At 38.8% G+C, this 20,918-nt stretch overlaps 1 protein-coding gene across 1 annotated transcript in view; it reads left to right on the forward strand.

Moving 5' to 3' along the window:
- The window catches only part of SPRED1 (sprouty related EVH1 domain containing 1), a 94,171-nt gene that overhangs the window by 39,279 nt on the left and 33,974 nt on the right, over positions 1-20,918 (forward strand). The window contains exon 2 of the mRNA XM_070756426.1: positions 10,776-10,950. Within this exon, the coding sequence (XP_070612527.1) occupies positions 10,776-10,950 (175 nt within the window). The remainder of the gene's footprint in view (positions 1-10,775; positions 10,951-20,918) is intronic.

The following is a 20,918-nucleotide window of genomic DNA, read 5'->3' on the forward strand; positions in this document are numbered from 1 at the left end:
ATTATTGTGGGTTTTTGTTGTTGTTTAGAAAACAGGTCTTCCTTTCCAGGTCAGGCATAGTTTGACTATATTTTTTTTTTAAATAGTTAGCTTCAGTTGAATTTGCTTAAGGCTACATGCCTGTATTTGTTCTTGGTTTAGTGAATTGGCTGGTACATTACATAACCTGCTTGTCCTACTGTTCTTTTTGGACTTTGCTACTTCAGTGTGATATAGCTTTGTATACCATGAATGGAAGGTATTTAATTATATTTTAGTTTTTACTGTTGAAACAGCATATATATGAAGTTGCTTAGGAAATCTCTGTTCAGGGAGTAGAATCATTAAGTGCTAGGCAGCATAAGTTTAATACATTATCACTATTATGATTAGACAGCCAGATATTTAAACTGGATTTGGCATTGTCCTCCTGTCAAATCCTTCTCAAGCACCTGGAATAGGCAGATGGTATTGTCTGATGGTATTAAAAGTTATCATCGCAGGATGTAAGCTGTTACAAGTAAAGCTCTTTTTGCAATTGACTGATGGTGATTTTGTCAAATGTTGATGGTGTTCAAGTATTGCTTTAGTTGTGGGCGCATTGTATCCAAGATGCCTGTCACTATTGGCATTGTTGTTTACACAACAATGTAAAATCACATGTACCAGTTATTTAAGCTCATAGCCTCCCCAATCCTGGATTGGATTTTCCTGTCTGTAGAGTAGGAAAAGCAGGACCTGGTATTATCTCTCTTCTCTACAGATATGTAAAAAATATTTTCATAGTAAATTAAAATTTTAATGAAGTTATTTTATAAAGTGGTCTTTTTTCTGTTCCAAGAAATCTAGTGGGTTGGAGCTTATAATTGTTGAAGTAATTATTATTAAATACACAGCTGTCAGTTGCTTAGCTAATGTTGGTCTTCATTTGCATCAAGTTCTTCACAAGACCCTACGACAGTGATGGTGAACCTTTTTTTCCTTGGGTGCCGAAAAGGCGTGGGTGTGCGATATTGCACATGCGCGAGTGCCCACACCCATAATTCAATGCCTGGGGAGGGGAAAAACAGCTTCCCCTGCTCCCTCTAGAGGCCGGAAATGGCCTGTTTCCCAACTTCTGGTAGGCCCAGTAGGATTGTGTTTCCCCCGTCCCAAGGCACCAAAGGGGAGGTAAAAACGCCCTCCCCCATCACCTCGGAGGCTCTCTGGAAGCCAAAAATGCCCTCCAAATGCACATCATCCTCCACATGCACATTGGAGCTCAGTTAGAGCAACAGCTCGCATGCCAGGAGATATGGCTCTGCGTGCCATCTGTGGCACCCATGCCATAGGTTCGCCATCACTGCCCTATGTTATCATAATGTAATATTTGTGCAAATCCAAATCCAGTGTCGCCTTTTGTAATTGACTGATGGGAATCAATGCTCAGTGCCATCCAAATATTTTTTCTTTGGATAATCATCATGGCCAGTTTATCTATCTTCGGGACCACCTTCTGCCGCAGGAATCCCAGCGACCCATTAAGTCCCACAGAGTTGGCCTTCTCTGGGTCCCATATACTAAACAATGCCATCTGGCGGTACCCAGGGGAAGAGCCTTCTTTGTGGTGGCCCCGGCCCTCTGGAATCAACTGCCCCCAGAGATTAGGACTGCCCCCACCCTCTTTGCCTTTTGAAAGCTCCTGAAAACCCACGTAAGTCCCCAGGCATAGGGAAACTGATATGCCCCTTAGCTACTATGGTTTTTTTATGTATGGTCTGTTAGGCTGTGTGTTTGTTTTTTTATAATAAGAGTTTTAAATTGTTCTTTTAACATTAGATTTGTACATTGTGTATTGTTGTTCTGAACCACTCTGAGTCCTCGGAGAGAGGCGGCATACAAATCTAACAAATTATTATTATTATTATTATTATTATTATTATTATTATTATTATTATTATTGTTTGATCCTATAGCCACATTTAGACTGGATTTGACAGATTTACCCACCTATGGAGTCATCTCCAAGGTACTGGGTTAACCAATTTTTACAGGGCAGCTGTTACTATTGCTAGTATCTTTGTTTTCTTTTGCCATAGTCATTTAACTTATATTTCATGTGTTTGTATTTTGAGATTATTATAATTTTTGAGTAGTTATCTGGGAATTTATGGAACCTGTCTTTTTTACACTGTTCCCAGGTAATATTACTATTACTTCAGATCCACAAATCACAAATTTGGAAAAATTATATTGGATCCATAGGGTAGCTGCCCACAAAGAATTTATACAAATGCCAAAGGTTCCTAACAGGGCTTTGTACAGGTACATACCCATGCACGTTAATTCATAGGTGACCATTTGGAAGAACTATAATTAAAAGTGAAATAGGCTGAGTTGGAAGGACTTGTTTATCTGTCAAACCGAACTGAGTGATACCAAAGTTACTTCAACATTCTGTATTTGAGGTCATCTACTCTACATCTTTTCATATGTAATTAATGCTTCTAGGGTATAATTTTCCTTTGGTGGTTGTTTGATACAATATGATGTTTTGACTCTGGTTTTTATAATCAAAACTATCACTTTATTTGATTTCTTCAAAACAGAAAATTCTGAATATTGGCATAAGCATTGCAAATTTAAAGTAATTCTATTTGTCTTTATATATGGCTCATTAAAACAGTTAGTATCTTATGGGTTCTTTTATACTTTATTAGATTATTATTCCTATTTTATGAATTATACTAGAGATTTAATATATGATCACTTAGTATATGATTTTTTCATAGGGTTATGTGGAAATAAATATTAGCCAATGCTCAAACATAAGATTCATTCTGTGCAAAACATTGTTATATTTGATCAGGTTTTTTACTTGATCACCTCTTTGCTTTAGCAGATATTTTTCTTATGGGCAAATTAGAAATTAAGTTTAAAACAAACTTCCAAAAGTAAATGAAGGGCTAAAACTGGTTTGAAAATTGACTAGAGCAGGAGTTCCCTTGCCGCAGATCAGTACCAACACAGCTGGGAATCAGACGGTGGAAGTGGCGAGCATGCAGAGTTTCATTTGTGCATTCACAGGATCTGGGTTGCACACATGAACCCATCACCTCCCCCACTGCCGGTCCATGGAGCCAGAAAATTTTTAGGACCCCTGTTCTTGTTTCTGGTATAACTTTAGTTATTAAAAAATAATGCTTACTGAATGCAAATTTTTTTTTTTTTTTTTTTTTTTATAAAATTTTTATTACAAATATATACACATTTACATACAATATATGTTTTATATTAATACAAGGCTAAATCAACGCGTAACAAATACACGAACAAACAAACATGACAAACAAACAAAAAAAAAATATTCTTTAAAAAAAGATCTAATTGCTTATTTAAGTACATTAATAACAATAACTATTCACTTAGCATATTTTATAATATTTGTACTTGTATTCCCTTCAGGAGGTAAGTTTTGAATGATTTTTGATTTTAAATTATTTTCTGGTGAAACATGTTGTGTCCTCAGCGTATACCATTTTCTCTTGTAGGTTGTCACTGTTTTTTTAAATCATTTAATTCTTTCTTATCCGCCTTCTTTTATTCATATTCAATTTCTTTAATGTCATACAGATCTTTTTTTATAAAAAGGTTTTTTGTATATATGTCTTTTGTATATATTTTTTTTCTATGTAATGAAAAGGATATAAAGTATTGTTAATTTGATTTTTTCTTTTGAATTTTATTTCTTTTCTTAAACCAGTTATAAAGATGTATCCAGGTTTTATCGTGTTCGGAATCCTCTTTGTTTTTTAATTTAATTGTTAGTGCGTCAAATTCAGCACAATCTAATATTTTTTTAATTATCAAATCGTCTTCAGGTGGTTCGGGTTGCTTCCAATTTTGAGCTATCGTTATTCTAATTGCTGTTAATATATGAATTAATAAGTAGTGTTTGTTTTTTTCAATTTTTTGATCTATAATTCCCAGGAGAAAGGCTTCAGGTTTTTTATTTATCTTCATTTGTAAGATCTCTTCTATCCAATTCTGCATTTTGTTCCAGAATTTTTTTATTTTTGAGCAGGTCTACCAAATGTGGTAATATGTCCCCATTTTTTTGCACCTCCAACATTTTGGGCTTGTTCCTTTATACATTTTGGCTAATGTTGCCGGTGGAAGGTGCCACCTATAATACATTTTGTATATGTTTTCCTTATAAGCTGTAGATTTTGTTAATTTATAGTTCTTGGTCCAAATTGATTCCCACTTATCTAAATTTATGCTATAGCCAAAATTTTTGCCCCAACTATGTATACTATTTTTAACGATATGTTCCTCCATTTTATAGTGTAGCATATATTTATATATTTTGGAAATCATTTTTTTTTCTTGGCCTAAAATTATCTTATCTAATTCTATCTCTTTTATTTGTATTTCCTTCCTTTTCCCTTCTTGATATTTTGATTTAATTACGTTATACGCCCACCAGTCGATTTTGATTCCAATTTCTTCTAATTGTTCCCTAGTTTTTAATTCCCCATTTTTCCCTAATGTTTGATAATAATTTAACATTTTGTTTAGTTCTCTTGAGTTTGGATATATCGTCGCCTCTAAGCTTGAGTACCATTTGGGAGTTTGGTGATAGTACATTTTTTTGATTTTTTTCCAAGTTGTGTATAACGAGTTTCTTATTATATGTTGTTTGAAGTAACTATGTGTTTGTTCTTTATTTTCCCACAGGATAGCATGCCACCCTATTCTCATATCGTGTCCTTCCAGTATTAGAAGTCTCTTATTTTCCAATTTAAACCAATCTTTCAACCAATCCATAATTGCTGCAGTATAATATAATTCGAAATCTGGTAGTGCAAATCCTCCTTGTTTGATATTATCTTGTAGATATTGTATTCTAATTCTAGGTTTTTTTCCAGCCCAGACGAATTTTGTAATCATTCTATTTAGTTTTTGAAAAAAGTCTTTTCTTAATATAATTGGAATCGTCCTAAATAGATATAGAATCTTGGGTAAGATAGACATTTTTATTGTTGAGATTCTACCTATGAGCGAAATAGGCAATTTGTTCCATTTTTCTAATTTCTTTTTTATTTCTTTTTTTTTTTTTTTTTTTTTTAATTTTATACTGAATGCAAAATTATCATAAACAAAGAAACTCCATTTTTATTCTCTTCACTTCCGTATTCAAAATGCAATACAGACTGGCACATTCCTTTCTCCCGCTATCTCTCTTAATTACATTCCACATGCATTCCTTCAAGCCTCCTCCGTCTCTCAAGATTTATGTACTTACAGCATGATTCAAAAACAGCAGGAATGACTGCAAAATAACACAGAATAAACTTACTCGCTCTGGAGCCAAACTGAAACAAGTTTCATTGTAGAACTACAACATTGAAACTCCGCCCTTCCCCACTGGCCCCCTGACGTGCCAAATACATCACTCCAGTATTTAACCCATTCCTCCCCTTAATATATTTTTCCTAACACCTGTTCCTTGTGTTTTTGCACCCTTCTGAATTGAGGATTAACCCAGCGAATGTCTGTCTCTTCCTTGCTAGATTCTGGACTCATAGCAACATCCTGTGGCTGGCCTCCCACTTGTTCTAATACCTGTAACCTAGGGCCTACCACTAATTCATAACCACTATCTGTATAAAGTCCTCAAGCTCTTCATCATCCTCCAACTCACCAGGAGTATGTACAACAACCTCCAGACTAGAGTTTTTTTAGTTCACAATTTCTGTTTGCACAGTGAGGCAAGCCATAATCTATTAAAGAAAATCTAAATTCCAATGTATTTCTGTTTCCAGCTGTACCCGAAAAAAATATGAGAAGCTGTGCATATACTACAGGCACATACCTGTTACACAGAAACATTCAAATCGCCGAGAAAAATGTGGACATTTTTCAGATCCAAGGATTACTTTTTATATACTTGCCCCTTTATATAAATTGCATGCTCCCACCAGAAGAGGGTGTATAAGAGTGCATGTGCATGTATTCAACCTGTTCCTTTGCTTGGCCCTTTTGTTCCCTTTAGGAGACTCCTGATGTGACAAAAAAGCTACCTTGCATTTTGCAGATATTGTGTATGGACAGTGAACTGAAAACTTTACAAGGCAGGCAGAAATTAACAAATGGCAAGGCCAGCTTCCAAGATTTCTTTCCTGTAATTCATCAAAATGGATGCTGTCCTTGTCTCTCAGGGGTTGAATTTGCATTTATTTGTATATGGGGTCATTCTTGGCCAGTGCAATAGAGAACTCCTTATCCTGATTGTTCCAGGAGCTTTACTTTAAAAACAGTACTGAACCTCTCAGAATCATTAAGTATTCAGAGTGAGAATGAGAAGGGAAGGAAACATAAGATCTGTTCTCAGTCCTGCATAGAGGGAAGAAGCAGTATTGTTCTAGCAGATTCCTGCTCTTTTAAAAGTTGAGCTCTATGTTCACCCTTTATGTTTTGATATCTCTCCAAAGGAGAATATCGGTTATCATTGCATTAAAAATGGCTGATTATGAACACTGCATCTTCATGCAAGTTTCATTGTAAGCCTTCCATACTTCAAGAGCATTTTGTATGTGGCCTTTAAATCTATTCCCCAATTTTGAATAGCTTGTACAGTAGCAAACTAAAAGAAAATGCTTTCTTCGTGGACAGCTGAGTCAAAAGGGTATTCTTGCCAAGAGCACATTGCATTCAAAGCATTAGTACAGGTTTGAATTTTGTTTACAACTAAATGAAGTAATTGAATGAGTTTGTCATTCCTTTTAACCTCTCCCTTCATAGCCTTTCTCCAAACCTGGATACCCTAAAATATTGATTATAATTTATTTTTGTATTATATTTTTCCCACCCACAACTCTCTTTAATGGAAGGGCCAACTTGAAGATTAAGCTAATTCTGTATTATGGTCTAATTAGTAATATTTAAATTGCAAAAAAAAAATCCAACCTCTTTTCAAGGTTTCTTTGGTCTGTGTGGTTCATGTTTTTGTTCTTTTGGGATTTTACTCTTAGGTAATAGAAACACATACAAAGTACAGTACTCTATGAAGTTACACTGTATTAACATTTCTCTGGTATTTTGTCAAATGGGAAGTAAACGTACTACTTTGTTACTTAATGAAATAGCATAAGTTAAATGCTAATATGACAATAGGAAATAATTACTAAATGCATAATTGACATACCAGTAGTTAGTTGCCCTTTTAAAATATATTAAAACTTTAAAACAAAAAGTTGCCTTGAATCTGGTAGGCATGCTCTCTGTCCCTATCACCAGCTCCTTAAATCACTTGTACCATTTCCTGGGATCACATAGAAACTGTACCAGGATGATACAGGATTGAATTAAAGTTATGGCGACAAGGCAGCAATATCCAGGGACATCCCTGATACTAACCCAAATCTATATTTAAAAACCTCTGAGCCACAGGGTGCTGTTTGGGGTCCTGAGTCCCAGCACCAACTTGGCGCTGGGCAGTACAAAGTCTCAGGGAAGATGGATAAGGAGAAGCAAGCCACTGGGGAACAAGCAGAAGATGAATCGATTGAACACACCAGAATGCTCTACTCTCCATCCCCGAGATTTGCGGCTGCCACTGACACCACGGAGAGGGAAAGCCAATTGGGGGCCAGGTGTAAACAGCTGGCCCCCTGAGCCCCTCTCTCAACAGGACAGGTGCAGTTGGGGGGCTGAGCGTTAGGACATATTTTCTGGGGACTTTATGTCTTACTTATCACTTCTGACAAGAGAGTATGACAAAAGAGAAGTGGGGGCTGCACAGCTATCATACATGTTCTGAAAATACACATCTTTAAGGAGCCACTGATATTACAGTTGGCATAGCACACAAAATCCAGCTTTCTGCTTTGAATTCATTATTGGATCCCTATTTATTTATTTATTTCAGTTTCATAGCATCCAGCACCTCTCCATACATGGTTGTATTTCAGTGTAGCAATAAACATACACGTATATTTGTTTTTATGTTTGTGGTTTTGCATATTTAAGTGTAGTTGATTAAGGTTAGACTACATTTCTTGTATGCTTGAATTTGTTATGCAATTGCTGTCCTCTCCCATAAATCACCATAGCATGAAATTTACCCTTAGGAATCCTATGGGGATGTAGGGAGAAAGGAAATTTGTTCTACTGACAATTACTGTTCTTTCAACAAATACATATATTTATTAGACAACCGATCTCCTGTTGGGTCATCATCTCAGAGATAGTTCCTTACCTAAACAGACGCAGAATGACTGTGGGTGAGCAAAAAGTAATGGAGGTGGGAGCAACTTCTGAATACCCACTGGCTTCCTCATTGAATTTCCTTGTGGGAAGCTGGCAAGTAGCATTGGACATCTTCCTCTCCATCCCCCACCCTCCACCGCCCTTTGAAATCTACCCAGCTTCCCCATTTATTTTGTTCGTGGGAAGCTTGTGCCAAGAGAAAGTCAGTGGGCAAGCCAGCAAAAAATTAAAAGTCCAAGGCCAGCTAGCAGTCAAATGGATACTGCTGGGTCAGGAAGGAAAGCAAGGAAATGAGATTGTTATATACTATTACTATTCCTTTTTCTCCCACCCCAAAATAATCTTTTCCAAACAGCTTCTCTTCTTTATGAACTCAATGTGTCTTCAAAATGCCCCTTGCTGGCTGCTACATTCTCCGCCCGATGTCGCTTCCAAAATAACCTCTCACCCGCCGCTTCCTCCGTTCGCCGCTTTTTTAAAAAAGCGTTAACATTTTGGATTTTACTAATTGGTTTGCACACATTATTTGCTTTTACATTGATTCCTATGGGAAAAATTGCCTCTTACGAACTTTTCTACTTACAAACCTGGCCACAGAATGAATTAAGTATGTAAGTAGAGGTAACACTGTACAATGTTTTTCACATAATAGAATGGTATGTTCTTGTGTACTTGTGCCTTCCACCTTGAAATCTAATAAATTTGATCCTTTACTTGATCTTTTGGCATTTTAGTATCAAAGACTAGCTAAAAACCTATTAACGACTTTCTTTTAAATAAATGTATCAATGTCCTTTTTAAAAAAGTATTATTTCCCATCTAATAAACAACAGAAAAGGAAATTTTATGAACTACAGCCCTTTATGCCCTGTACTTTATAATTAGATTACATTGCGGTGGCCTAAAATGTCTCTTTCACAATCTTTTAACTCCTCCTCCAAAAGCTTCAACTTAAATATCAGGGTGTAAAAGGATGAATACAACATTAATCTTGTTACTGTTTAATTTCCACTGGATGCTGACCTTCCATCATTGTATCCCAAAAAGAGAGTGGTGGTAAAATTAAGTTACTGGCAGTTAAGTGACTTTTTGCAGGAAGCAAGTGAGCAAACTGTGATCATCTCCTACTTAGTTCATGCCTTCTTGTGGCAAGTTATTATTATACAAACTGTCTCTACTCCTTTTTCACCAAATTAGAGAATGTAGAGAATGAATATAAACAGAACTGCATCAGATAATGTGTTGCCCTGGTTACCAGCCCTGGCCAATACTGCCATAGTACACATGCTAACGCAAGACTATCACAGCCAATGTGGGCTAGTAAATTTAGGAAGAGAGGATTTGTTACATTGTTTTGATCTTGCTTATGCAATAAAGTGGATCTTGGATCTATTTGCATATAAGAAACATTGGAAATCTCTACCAATAGCATTAAGACTAGGCCACAGTAATTTATTCTCTTGATGATCCAACTAACTGGGCTTTTGTCGAAAACAACATTACAAAAATGTGCTTCATCTGCCCAAATATGTTCAAGTAACTAGTATACAGCAGTGATGGCAAATCTTTTTTCCTCAGGTGCTGAAAGAGCGTGAGTGCACAGTATCGCACCTGCGCGAATGCCCACACTCATAATTCAATGCCTGGAGAGGGCGAAAACAGCTTCCCTTGCCTCCCGGAAGCCCTCTGGTGGCCAGAAATGGCCTGTTTCCTAACATCTGATAGACCCAGTAGGCTCATGTTTCGCCCTCCCCAGGCTCCGAAGGCTTCCCTGGAGCCGGGGGAGGGTAAAAATGTTCTCCCCCATCCCCTGGGGGCTCTCTGGAAGCTAAAAATGCTCTCCTAGAGCCTCTGTGTGAGCCAAAAATCAGCTGGCCGGCACACACATGCATATTGGAACTGAGCTAGGGCAATGTCTCACATGCCAGCAGATATGGCTCTGTGTTCCACCTGTGGCATCCGTGCCATAGGTTCATCCATCACTGGTATACAGTAATCAATAGCATTTAGACATATACCACTTCATAGTGGTTTATAGCAGTGTCAAAGCAGCCGCCCTGAGTCTGCAGAGAGGGGCGGCATACAAATCTAATAAATTATTATTATTATTATTATTATTATTATTATTATTATTATTGTTATTATTATTATTCTTGAGTCAGCATATTGCCGCCATATTATGTATGGGCCGTCATTGTACCAATCTTAGAAGACTGAGTCAACCATGAGCAGGTCAGGATCAAGCTGCTGGCAGTCATCAGAATTAGCCTACAATATTGCATTCTAACCACTGTTATGTTTATTTGTTTATTTATGTTTATTTAGATTTGTATGCCGCCCCCTCCGCAGACTGTGCCATCACAGTTCTCCAGTATTGAGTTCAAATTAGCAAATAAATTCCCAATGCTGCTGACAATCATGGGATATCAAATGTTTTTGAAAGCTATGATTAACTAGAATAATTTAATGTGGCTATGCAATGACTTGATCATCTTCATTCCTAATGTAGAATTTAAATTTTTTTTATCCTTAATCTCTTTCAGTAATAGTTATGCCCGTGTGCGAGCTGTGGTGATGACCCGTGATGACTCAAGTGGTGGATGGTTACCACTTGCAGGGGGTGGACTAAGCTGCGTCACCATTTTCAAAGTCATTCACCAAGAAGAAAGTGGCTGTGCTGATTTTCTTATACATGGAGAACGTCTCAGGGATAAAACGGTAAAAATAATTGTCTGTTTTGTGATATTTTTTTTCCAGTATAAGATTTTTCTTTTTCTCCACCATAAAGTAAAACATTATATAGTTATAAAGACATTAATATTAATTAAATGAAAGTAACTCCATAAGAAACAGTTTGCAACACCCTATTGTTTATGTGTGTATGTTTGTTCCCCTACTTTTTTCTTCTTTGCGGGTATTTGTGTCTGTGTGCACATGCGCACCCACACAGACATATGTACACGTTTTTATAGATGCCTAAACACATTTTAGTAAATTTATTTATTTATTTATTTATTTACTTGCTTGCTTGCTTGCTTACTTACTTACTTACTTACTTACTTACTTACTTACTTACTTACTTACTTACTTACTTATCCAACTTCTATGCCGCCCAATCCTGAAGGACTCAGGGCAGCTTACAACAATGATAAAATACAATAGAATAGATACAAAAGATAAAAGAAGTCAAACATTCTAAACTAAAACGTTATAAATAAAAAAAAACCATAACGATAACAACGGTCACAGTCATACACATGCACGCCATTCATAAAATTGGCCATCTAGAATGTAAAATTTATGACCCCCAAGCCTGCTGACACAGCCAGGTCTTTGTGGTCTTACGAAAAGCCAGCAGGGTGGGGGCGGTGCGGATATCAGGTGGAAGCTGGTCCCAAAGAGCCGGGACAGCCACAGAGAAGGCCCTCCCCCATGGTCCCGCCAACTTGCATTGTTTAGTCTATGGGACCCAGAGGAGGCCAACTCTGTGAAATCTTATTGGTCTCAGGGAGGTATGTGGCAAGAGGCAGTCCCATAAATAGCCTGGCCCTGAGCCATATAGGGCTTTATAGGTAATAACCAACACCTTGAATTGTGCCCCGAGACTAAATGGTTTTAAATTTCAAAGTTCATAAAATTATCATTTGGAAAGTATTGATGAGTTGCATTAAAAGTTGTTAATTGAAAAATGCATTCAAATATTGCTATTTCTTGCATTGGAGATTCCTAAAAATGGTTTGAAGTAATTTGTAATACAGTGATCCCTCGAGTTGCGCGATCTCGATCTTCGCGAAACGCTATATCGCGATTTTAAAAAAAATATTAATTTAAAAAAAAACCACTTCCGCGTTTCGCTTCGGGAGTCAGCTGGGAAGCGGCGCGGCTGTTTTAAAAGGTCGCAGCCGGCCTGGGGGGCTTCCCAGCACCCCCCCGAACCGCCAACCCGGGTTCGGGGGGGTGCTGGGAAGCCCCCCAGGCCGGCTGCGACCTTTTAAAACAGCCGCGCCGCTTCCCAGCTGAGTCCTGAAGCCAAACGCCAAAGGCGAACCTGGGTCTTCCCGGCCGCCCACGCAAAGGGGAAACCCCGGCTCCTCGCTGATGTCCGCCGCTCGCCCGCCCGCCAGCAAGAGGGGGAAGACCCAGGGAAGGTTCCTTCGGCCGCCCAGCAGCTGATCTGCTCGGTAGCGCAGCAGCAGCGAGGAGCCGAATCGGGGTTTCCCCTTTGCGTGGGCGGCGGGGAATGCAAACTCCACCATCTACGCATGCGCGGCCATAGAAAAAATGGCGCACATGCGCAGATGGTGTTTTTACTTCCGCAACCCTACATCGCGAAAAATCGATTATCGCGAGGGGTGTTGGAACGGAACCCTCGCGATAATAGAGGGATCACTGTAATTCAAATTGCAAAATTTGAAAGAGGTGTATTGTTGGTACTGTTAAATTTATTGCAGTGTTAAATGGTTTCTCATGTTGGCTGGGGAATTCTGGGAGCTGAGGACCATATATCTGAAGTTGAAAAACCCTGTTTTACATTAATCCATTTCAGGATAAGGCTGTTTATACAAACCATAAAAAAGGGTAAAAATTAGTAAGCTAATAAATTGGAAGCAGAAATAAAATAAGATAAAATCTAATTAAATCTAGCAAACATTACATTATTCGCTATGCTTCTAAATACTTTTTCTGTTTCTACTTCATGCACCAATTAATACATTGCCTTTAGCCTTTTAAATTTCATGTCTCTTTTTGAGAATCTGTTTCTTTTTCTCTTTATCTTTCCTTTATAGATTGACTTTGTAATGTGCTTCATACTCTGTAACCAAAATATATCAATGTCCTTCTTTCATGCTAGTTACTTTTGTATTTAGTCTGCATTCATTCAAATCCCATTCATTCTTTATTTTGCCATACCCTTTTTTAGTTCATAAAGTAAATTCCATTTCAATTCACTGTGTTGTTTCTCCTGACGTATCCAGCCCTCATTTCCATGGAACAAAATGATCAGAATTGTGCACCTACACACATATTTTAATTGCTTCCTGTAAATACAGATTCCTTATGGTAGACTAGGTAATAGCAATTGCTTTTTTACCTCTATTTAACAGAATAACATATTTTTCTGTTCTGTCCCAGCATCAAGCCACCCCCCCCCCAAAAAAAATAAGATGCACACCACTGGATTTAGTATTAAAAGTTTACTACTAATAAAAGTCTTCGCAATTTTGAATCTTTACTAAAAGAAATTAAAATCTATAAAGTTCACCATAATGCTAATAATGTCTTAGCAGCTGGCCAGAATACCAAGAATAGTAAACACAACTGTAATTACTAGATTGTAGCACAGTTACTTATCATAGACTTAGAGAGGTTAGCTGGAAGCCAGAGCTAATTAATGCAGATAAGAATATGTGTGTTTTTTTAAATAACAAGTTGGAGACAATAGATGCATCAAGTTTCTGAAATGAAATGGCGTTGTCCTCTGCACCGAAGCATCGTGTGACTCCACCTTAAATAGCCTGAAGATGTGGCCCAATAACTAACAATGCTACTCATGAGTAAGCCTCCTCCTGAGTAACCACCTTGCCTCCTATAGACCCTGCAAGTCCTAGCATCAAGAAGAGGCTCCTCCTCCTGAGTTACTCATCTCAGGAGGTACAGAAGGCCCTGGTTGCTCTTCAGCCTCTGACACCACATCCTCTTCACTCTCTCGGGCTCAGGTACTAGGAACACAGGCCACTTGTACCACGTCACCACTGCCTTTGGGTCCTATGGATCCATTGTTAGTTGTGTAGGACACGAAGAGGCCAAAACATTTTTCCATATTTAGAAAACATTCTGTACTTGTATAGATTTTTTCTCTTTGTTCTTTTTTCTTATTGTTTAAGATCCATTATCTTCATTCCTACAATATTCTGTATCTAACATCACTGCAATCATTTGGGTACCTAGTCAAGAATAGTGCATCGTTTGCAGCCATTTTCTTGTCCTTGACTAATAACTTGTAGAATTATTGCAAGCATTCCATATACCATATTTCTTTTGAGTATAAGACGTACCTTTTTAACCTCTAAAAGAGAGTGAAAACTTGAGTGCATCTTATACACCGAATGTAGCCCCACCCAGCCACCCCCACCCTTTGGCCTCTGCCTCCCAGTAGTTTACCTCCTTGCAGCAAACAGGACAGAGCCTGTTATGTGAAGCAACTCATTCTCAGCTTCCGACCCTCAGCTGATTTGAGGCTTGGCCAGGTGCTAAACTGAAAGTGAAACTAGCTGCAAGGAGGCAAATTGCTGGAAGAGGCATGTAGATTTTTATTTTCTGCTGCACTGATGTAAGGAGGTAAGTCAATAATTATAAATGTCTGTAGAATGTTCAAATCATTAGACTTGCTTTTAAAGACTTGTTCATTAGTATAATTCAGATATCCATTTCTTACACATTATCATGCTTATACCATGTTTCCCCAAAAATAAGACCCTGTCATATATTTTTTTGAATCCCGAAATAAGCACTTGGCCTTTTTACCATGCACTCAAAAGCCCGATTGGTGTTATTATCAGGGGTTGTTTTATTTTATTTTATTTTAATTGATTGACTGATTGATTGATTGATTGATTGATTGGATTTGTATGCCTCCCCTCTCCGCAGACTCGGGACAGCTAACAACAGCAATAAAACAGTATATAACAAAATCCAATACTAAAAATGGGGGGAAACAGGGTAGGTTCAGCTGGATATAACTATTCCCTGAATTGCTGATAAATAAAGAGCTCTTTTAACATAGTGCTAGCTTTATGAAAGTTACATTTACATAAGATGAGGGTTAGATCTAAACCAGAAGGGCAGGGACCAAGACTGGGTATTGGCCTTTGGAAACTCCCTGGCTGGATGGATTACTTTCTTTAAATGTTCCCTATAGCCATACAAGAGTCACTCAGAAAAAGGCAACTCCCACATAACTTGTAAACCATCAGCCTGGCACATAGTAATCCGTGTAATATCTGCCCCCAAGTGTCTGTTTTGCCATTTAAATTAAATATAGAGCTTGTGAAATTGTCTCCTTTATTCATACTCTCAACAGTTCACCTGCTAAATAATATAGTCTTTGAATATATAAAGATTTAGTCATAATCATTAGTGTTAAATATCTGATTTGCTGATGTCTGCTTATTCTTAAAATCATGTATATATGAAGATGCGGCGAAGCAAGATTGGTTTGTAAGGCTATCAAGCCATTGATATAGATAGTGGGGTTACAAACTTCAGTAGATCCGGGTCCTTTTCTTATACTCCACTTTTTTTTTTGCCTACTTTTTGCCTTTTGTAACAACTATGAATCCAAGGGTTAGTAAGGGTTTCTTACGTTGTAGGAAATCTATTCCATGGTTGCCCTATATAGTTTTGCATAATGTTGCCACCTGGAAAAAGGAGTAGTGCAGTTACCTTCAAAAGTGTGATTTTAGACCCTGAAGCAAATTATTCCAGATAAATAATGTTGATAAAGTTTAGGGTGGGAATAGTAAAATAATTGCTTAGAATAAGCTAAATCTGCTGCACGAATCCCAGCGACCGGTTAGGTCCCACAGAGTTGGCCTTCTCTGGGTCCCATCGACTAAACAATGTTGTTTGGCGGGACCCAGGAGAAGAGCCTTCTCTGTGGCGGCCCCGACCCTCTGGAACCAGCTCCTCCCGGAGATTAGAACTGCCCCCACCCTCCTTGCCTTTCGTAAAGTTCTTAAGACCCACCTTTGTCGTGAGGCATGGGGGAACTGAGATATCTCCCCCGGGCCTATACAGTTTATACATGGTATGTTTGTGTGTGTTTGCTTTTAATAATGGGGTTTTTAGTGTTTTTTAAATTATTAGATTTGTTCTTACATTGTCTTTGTTGTTGTGAGCCGCCCCAAGTCTACGGAGAGGGGCAGCATACAAATCTAATAAATAATAATTAATAATAATAATAATAATAAATCATGAAGAACAAGAGTATTTAGTGGATACTAAATGAGACAAGGAGTTTCAGTATATTGCCCAGTTCTATATGATGGTATGATTCCCACATACACACCCATGCATCCTTGAAACAGGACTTTGCTTATTGTGCTCCTTCCTCTTTTCATCTTCTGTTTTAAATTCTACCACATTGTACCCCTGGCTTTCCACCTGAGCAATGCCTTTAGTACTGCTGTTCCAATATACTGTACTCAACAAATGACATTGCTGCTGCAATGTTTTATCTTTTATTGACTCTTATTACTTGAAGAAACGAGGAAATCTGAATTTCAACTATTTCTTTTCTTTGGAAACATATTACCTTAGCAATCGAGTCAGAAAAAGCAGAGAACACAAAGAAGAGAAGCTACTACCAGAGAGCAAACCATGGGAGAATGAAGGAAAGGGAAGATTTGGTGAAGCAGTTTGCTTTGGTTCAGTGAGGAGCAGCTGTTTGTTACTCCTGCTGTACCTAGAGTTGAGCATACAGTTCAGGAAAACAACGGACATTTGCTATTCCCCAAATGATGTTGCCACTGTTGGCTAGTTGTGCAGGAAAGAAAAAAAATGATATAATTGGAAAGTCACTATGGTACTTCTATATAAGGTGTGTTTTATCCATTATTGAAGATGTACAAATGGAGAACAACAATAATCATTCTATCTGAAAATATATTGCCATGTACTATATGTCTGGCATGGACTCAAAGGTTCTGAGCAGCTAGAATGTCCTTTTTATGATTTCTCACCATTTTTAACAAGTACACCTTTGTTTCTTTCAGTGTAATATATCAACAGTATACTATTATAAGAAATTTTTTGTAAAAGCTGCTATTGAAGCAGTAATTAAGATTCATCTGGCAAAAAGTCTTGCTTGCCAGTAAGGCCACTGTCTTGTCAATGCTGTTTTTCCTTTTGCAATGTGTTCTTTTGTGTGTGTGTGTGTGTGTGTGTACATATAATCATAAAGTTGTTGTTGTTGTTGTTGTTATTATTATTATTATTATTATTATTAATTAGATTTGTATACCACCCCTTTCCGTAGACTCGGGGCGGCTCACAACACAATAAAACAGTTCATGACAAATCTAATAATTTACAATTTAAAATATTTTTTAAAAACCCATTATTAAGCAGACATACGTACAAGCATACCATACATAAATTGTATAGGCCCGGGGGAGATATCTCAGTTCCCCCATGCCTGACGACAAAGGTGGGTCTTAAGGAGTTTATGAAAGGCAAGGAGGGTAGGGGCAGTTCTAATCTCTGGGGGGAGCTGGTTCCAGAGGGTCGGAGCCGCCACAGAGAAGGCTCTTCCCCTGGGGCCCGCCAACTGACATTGTTTAGTTGACAGGACCCAGAGAAGGCCCACTCTGTGGGACCTAATCGGTCACTGGGATTCGTGCAGCAGAAGGCGGTCTCGGAGATATTCTGGTCCGATGCCATGAAGGGATTTAAAGGTCATAACCAACACTTTGAATTGTGACCGGAAATTGATCGGCAACCAATGCAGACTGCAGAGTGTTGGTGTAACATGGGCATACCTGGAGAAGCCCATGACTGCTCTCGCAGCTGCATTCTGCACGATCTGAAGTTTCCGAACACTTTTCAAAGGTAGCCCCATGTAGAGAGCATTACAGTAGTCGACAACAATGTATTACAGGAAATTAGATTAGCATTGACATCCAGAGCTAGCTGATTTGTTTGAGGGGAGGGGAGACTGTCGTAAACCACTAATTATAGGTCAGACTTAAAAACTCATCAGGTAGCCCTGCCTTTGGGGTTGTTTCTTTTTTTTTTTAGGAGTTGTCCTGTCATTCAGTGTGGATGAACCGGTTTCCATATTTTATTTGATCCTATTTCTACTCTTCAGCCCTGAAAAGCCTCTTTGACTGGTTGACTCAGTCTCTTCCAGCCCTCCGGATACATTGAACTTCCCATCTCAGAATTCCTGGCCACCTAGGTTCAGGAGTTTAATTCACGATGCCCAAAATCATGAGTTGAAACCTCAGGTGTTAAAGTGGAGTGCATTTAAAAGGAAGACAACAGGGAGGGATTGTACTTCACTTGATTTTTGAACCTCTAAAACCTGCTTGGTATTAATGACATTATTGTACATATTTTTTGCTGTAATGCAGTCCTGAAATTAAGAATAGAACTTAACTTGAAACAAACATACATTAGTACAGTGATACCTCGTCTTACAAACCCCTCGTCATACAAACTTTTCGAGATACAAACCAGGGGTTTAAGATTTTTTTGCCTCTTCTTACAAACTATTTTCACCTTACAAACCCACCGCTGCCGCTGGGATGCCCCGCCTCCGGACTTCCGTTGTCAGCGAAGCACCTGTTTTTGCACTGCTGGGATTCCCCCAAGTCTCCCCTCCATGGGAAACCCCACCTCCGGACTTTCACGTTTTTGCGATGCTGTAGGGGAATCCCAGCAGGGGAATCCCAGCAGCACAAAAACAGGCATTTCACTGGCAACGGAAATCCAGAGGTGGGGTTTCCCAGCCAGGGAAGCCTCAGTGAAATCGCAGCATCTCAGAAACATAGAGGTCCGGAGGTATGGTTTCGAGGACTTCAGTGTTTTTGTGATGCTGTGATTTCACTGATGCTCCCTTTGCTGGGAAACCCCACCTCCAGACTTCCGTTGCCAGCAAAGCACATTGATTCCAAGGGGAAACATTGTTTTATCTTACAAACTTTTCACCTTAAGAACCTCATCGCGGAACCAATTAAGTTTGTAAGACAAGGTATCACTGTATGTGCTTTGATGTATACAGCCTGCCTGTCTGTCTGTCTGGGTAGGGTAGCAAGACAGAGGTCTAGTTCAAAAAAGCAAGGCGTTGGAATTTAAGTAGGGGAAGAGAGTTCTGCGGTGTGGCCCCATCACATCTAGAAAGCCCAAGATTAGAGAAGTCTGACGCAAGTTAAATCTTTTGATTTATTTTGCTTTAGTTGAGAGTACTTGTGGCAAAATACTAGGTGTGCTTTCATGAATGAGCATACTTGCTTGACATGTTTTTGACGAACAATCTGCCCGGTATCTTGAAAAGCGATAGCACTGAGGAAATGAGTTTCACTTTGGAATGACAGAGACTATTTCTGGACTTGTTTACCCAGCTTGTTTAGACCTCTGTTGGAATGTAAAGCAGGTTTTTTTTTTCACTCTTTCTTCACAAAGCACCCTTGACATAATTGCACACTTCCTCCTTCATTATACTTCCCTTCTGAGATCTGGCTCCAGCCAGTCTAGTTTGAACAATTACCTTCCACTGTAACCTGGACAGGTCTGCTGCTGTTTTAAGCTATGTAAACATTGCCGGATAGTTCCTTTTATATGAAGCATTAAGCAGGCACGCAGGTTTCAGTATTTTAGATTGTCAAATGCTATTGCTTTTAAAGTGATACTTACTTCGCTTTCCAATTTTATAATGAGTCAGTTTGTTGCCTGTTGCATATCTTCTTCTCTGTTGCCTTTGTTCAATCGATGCAGATTAGCATATATTCAGACAAAGAAAAAAGTTTTTGCAACTTGTACCATTGTTGCTTCTTCCAGAATAGGAGTGAGAAGTAAAGAGACAATTTTTAAATGTCATTGCTTGATATCACAATTCGTCCATAATTCAGTGTGTAATGACTATGGAAATTTAGCACAATCATGTTTAGCCAAAAAAAAAAAAAAAAGGGAGGGGGAGACAAGAAAGAATGAAAATACATTGATACCTCATCTTAAAAATGCCTCGTCATACAAACTTTTCGAGATACAAACCCGGGGTTTAAGTTTTTTTGGCCTCTTCTTACAAACTATTTTCACCTTACAAACCCACCGCCGCTGCTGGGATGCCCCGCCTCCGTACTTCTGTTGCCAGTGAAGCACCCATTTTTGCGCTGCTGGGGTTTCCCTTAGTCTCCCCTCCATGGGAAACCCCACCTCTGGACTTCTGTGTTTTTGTGGTGCTGCAGGGGAATCCCAGCAGTGCAAAAACGGGCGCTTCACTGGCAACGGAAGTCCAGAGGTGGGGTTTACCAGTGAAGGGAGCAGCAGTGAAATCACAGCATCGCAAAAACACTGAAGTCTTCGAAACCCCACACCTCTGTGTTTTTGCAATGCTGTGATTTCACTGAGGCTCCCCTCACTGGAAAATCCCACTTCCGGACTTCCTTTGCCAGCAAAGCGCCTGTTTTTGTGCCGCTGGGATTTCCCTGCTGGGATTCCCCTGCAGCATCACAAAAACAGAGGTCCGGAGGTGGGGTTTCCCATGGAGGGGAGCCTCACGGAAATCCCAGCAGGGCAAAAACGGGTGCTTTGCTGACAATGGAAGTCCGGAGGCAGGGCATCCCAGCGGCGGCGGTGGGTTTGTAAGGTGAAAATAGTTCGTAAGAAGAGGCAAAAAAATCTTAAACCCAGGTTTGTATCTCAAAAAGTTTGTATGATGAGGCGTTTGTAAGATGAGGTATCACTGTATTGAATTGAACAGGTAATCCTGGGCCCAGTTTTTCTTGCCTTAACCTATGTCACAGGTTAGACATGACACTAATCTTTGTATTCCTCCTTGAAAGAGAGGATATCAATGAATGACACTAAAAGTTGGCTAGATTAATCAGAGTTTTTGTTAAAAAACCATCACATTTTTTCCCCTTTAATTGCTAATTCTGGATGCTATCTACATACTTTGAGGGTTT

Source organism: Erythrolamprus reginae, chromosome 1 (genome assembly GCF_031021105.1).
Source record: "Erythrolamprus reginae isolate rEryReg1 chromosome 1, rEryReg1.hap1, whole genome shotgun sequence".
Classification (NCBI taxonomy): Eukaryota; Metazoa; Chordata; class Lepidosauria; order Squamata; family Dipsadidae; genus Erythrolamprus; species Erythrolamprus reginae.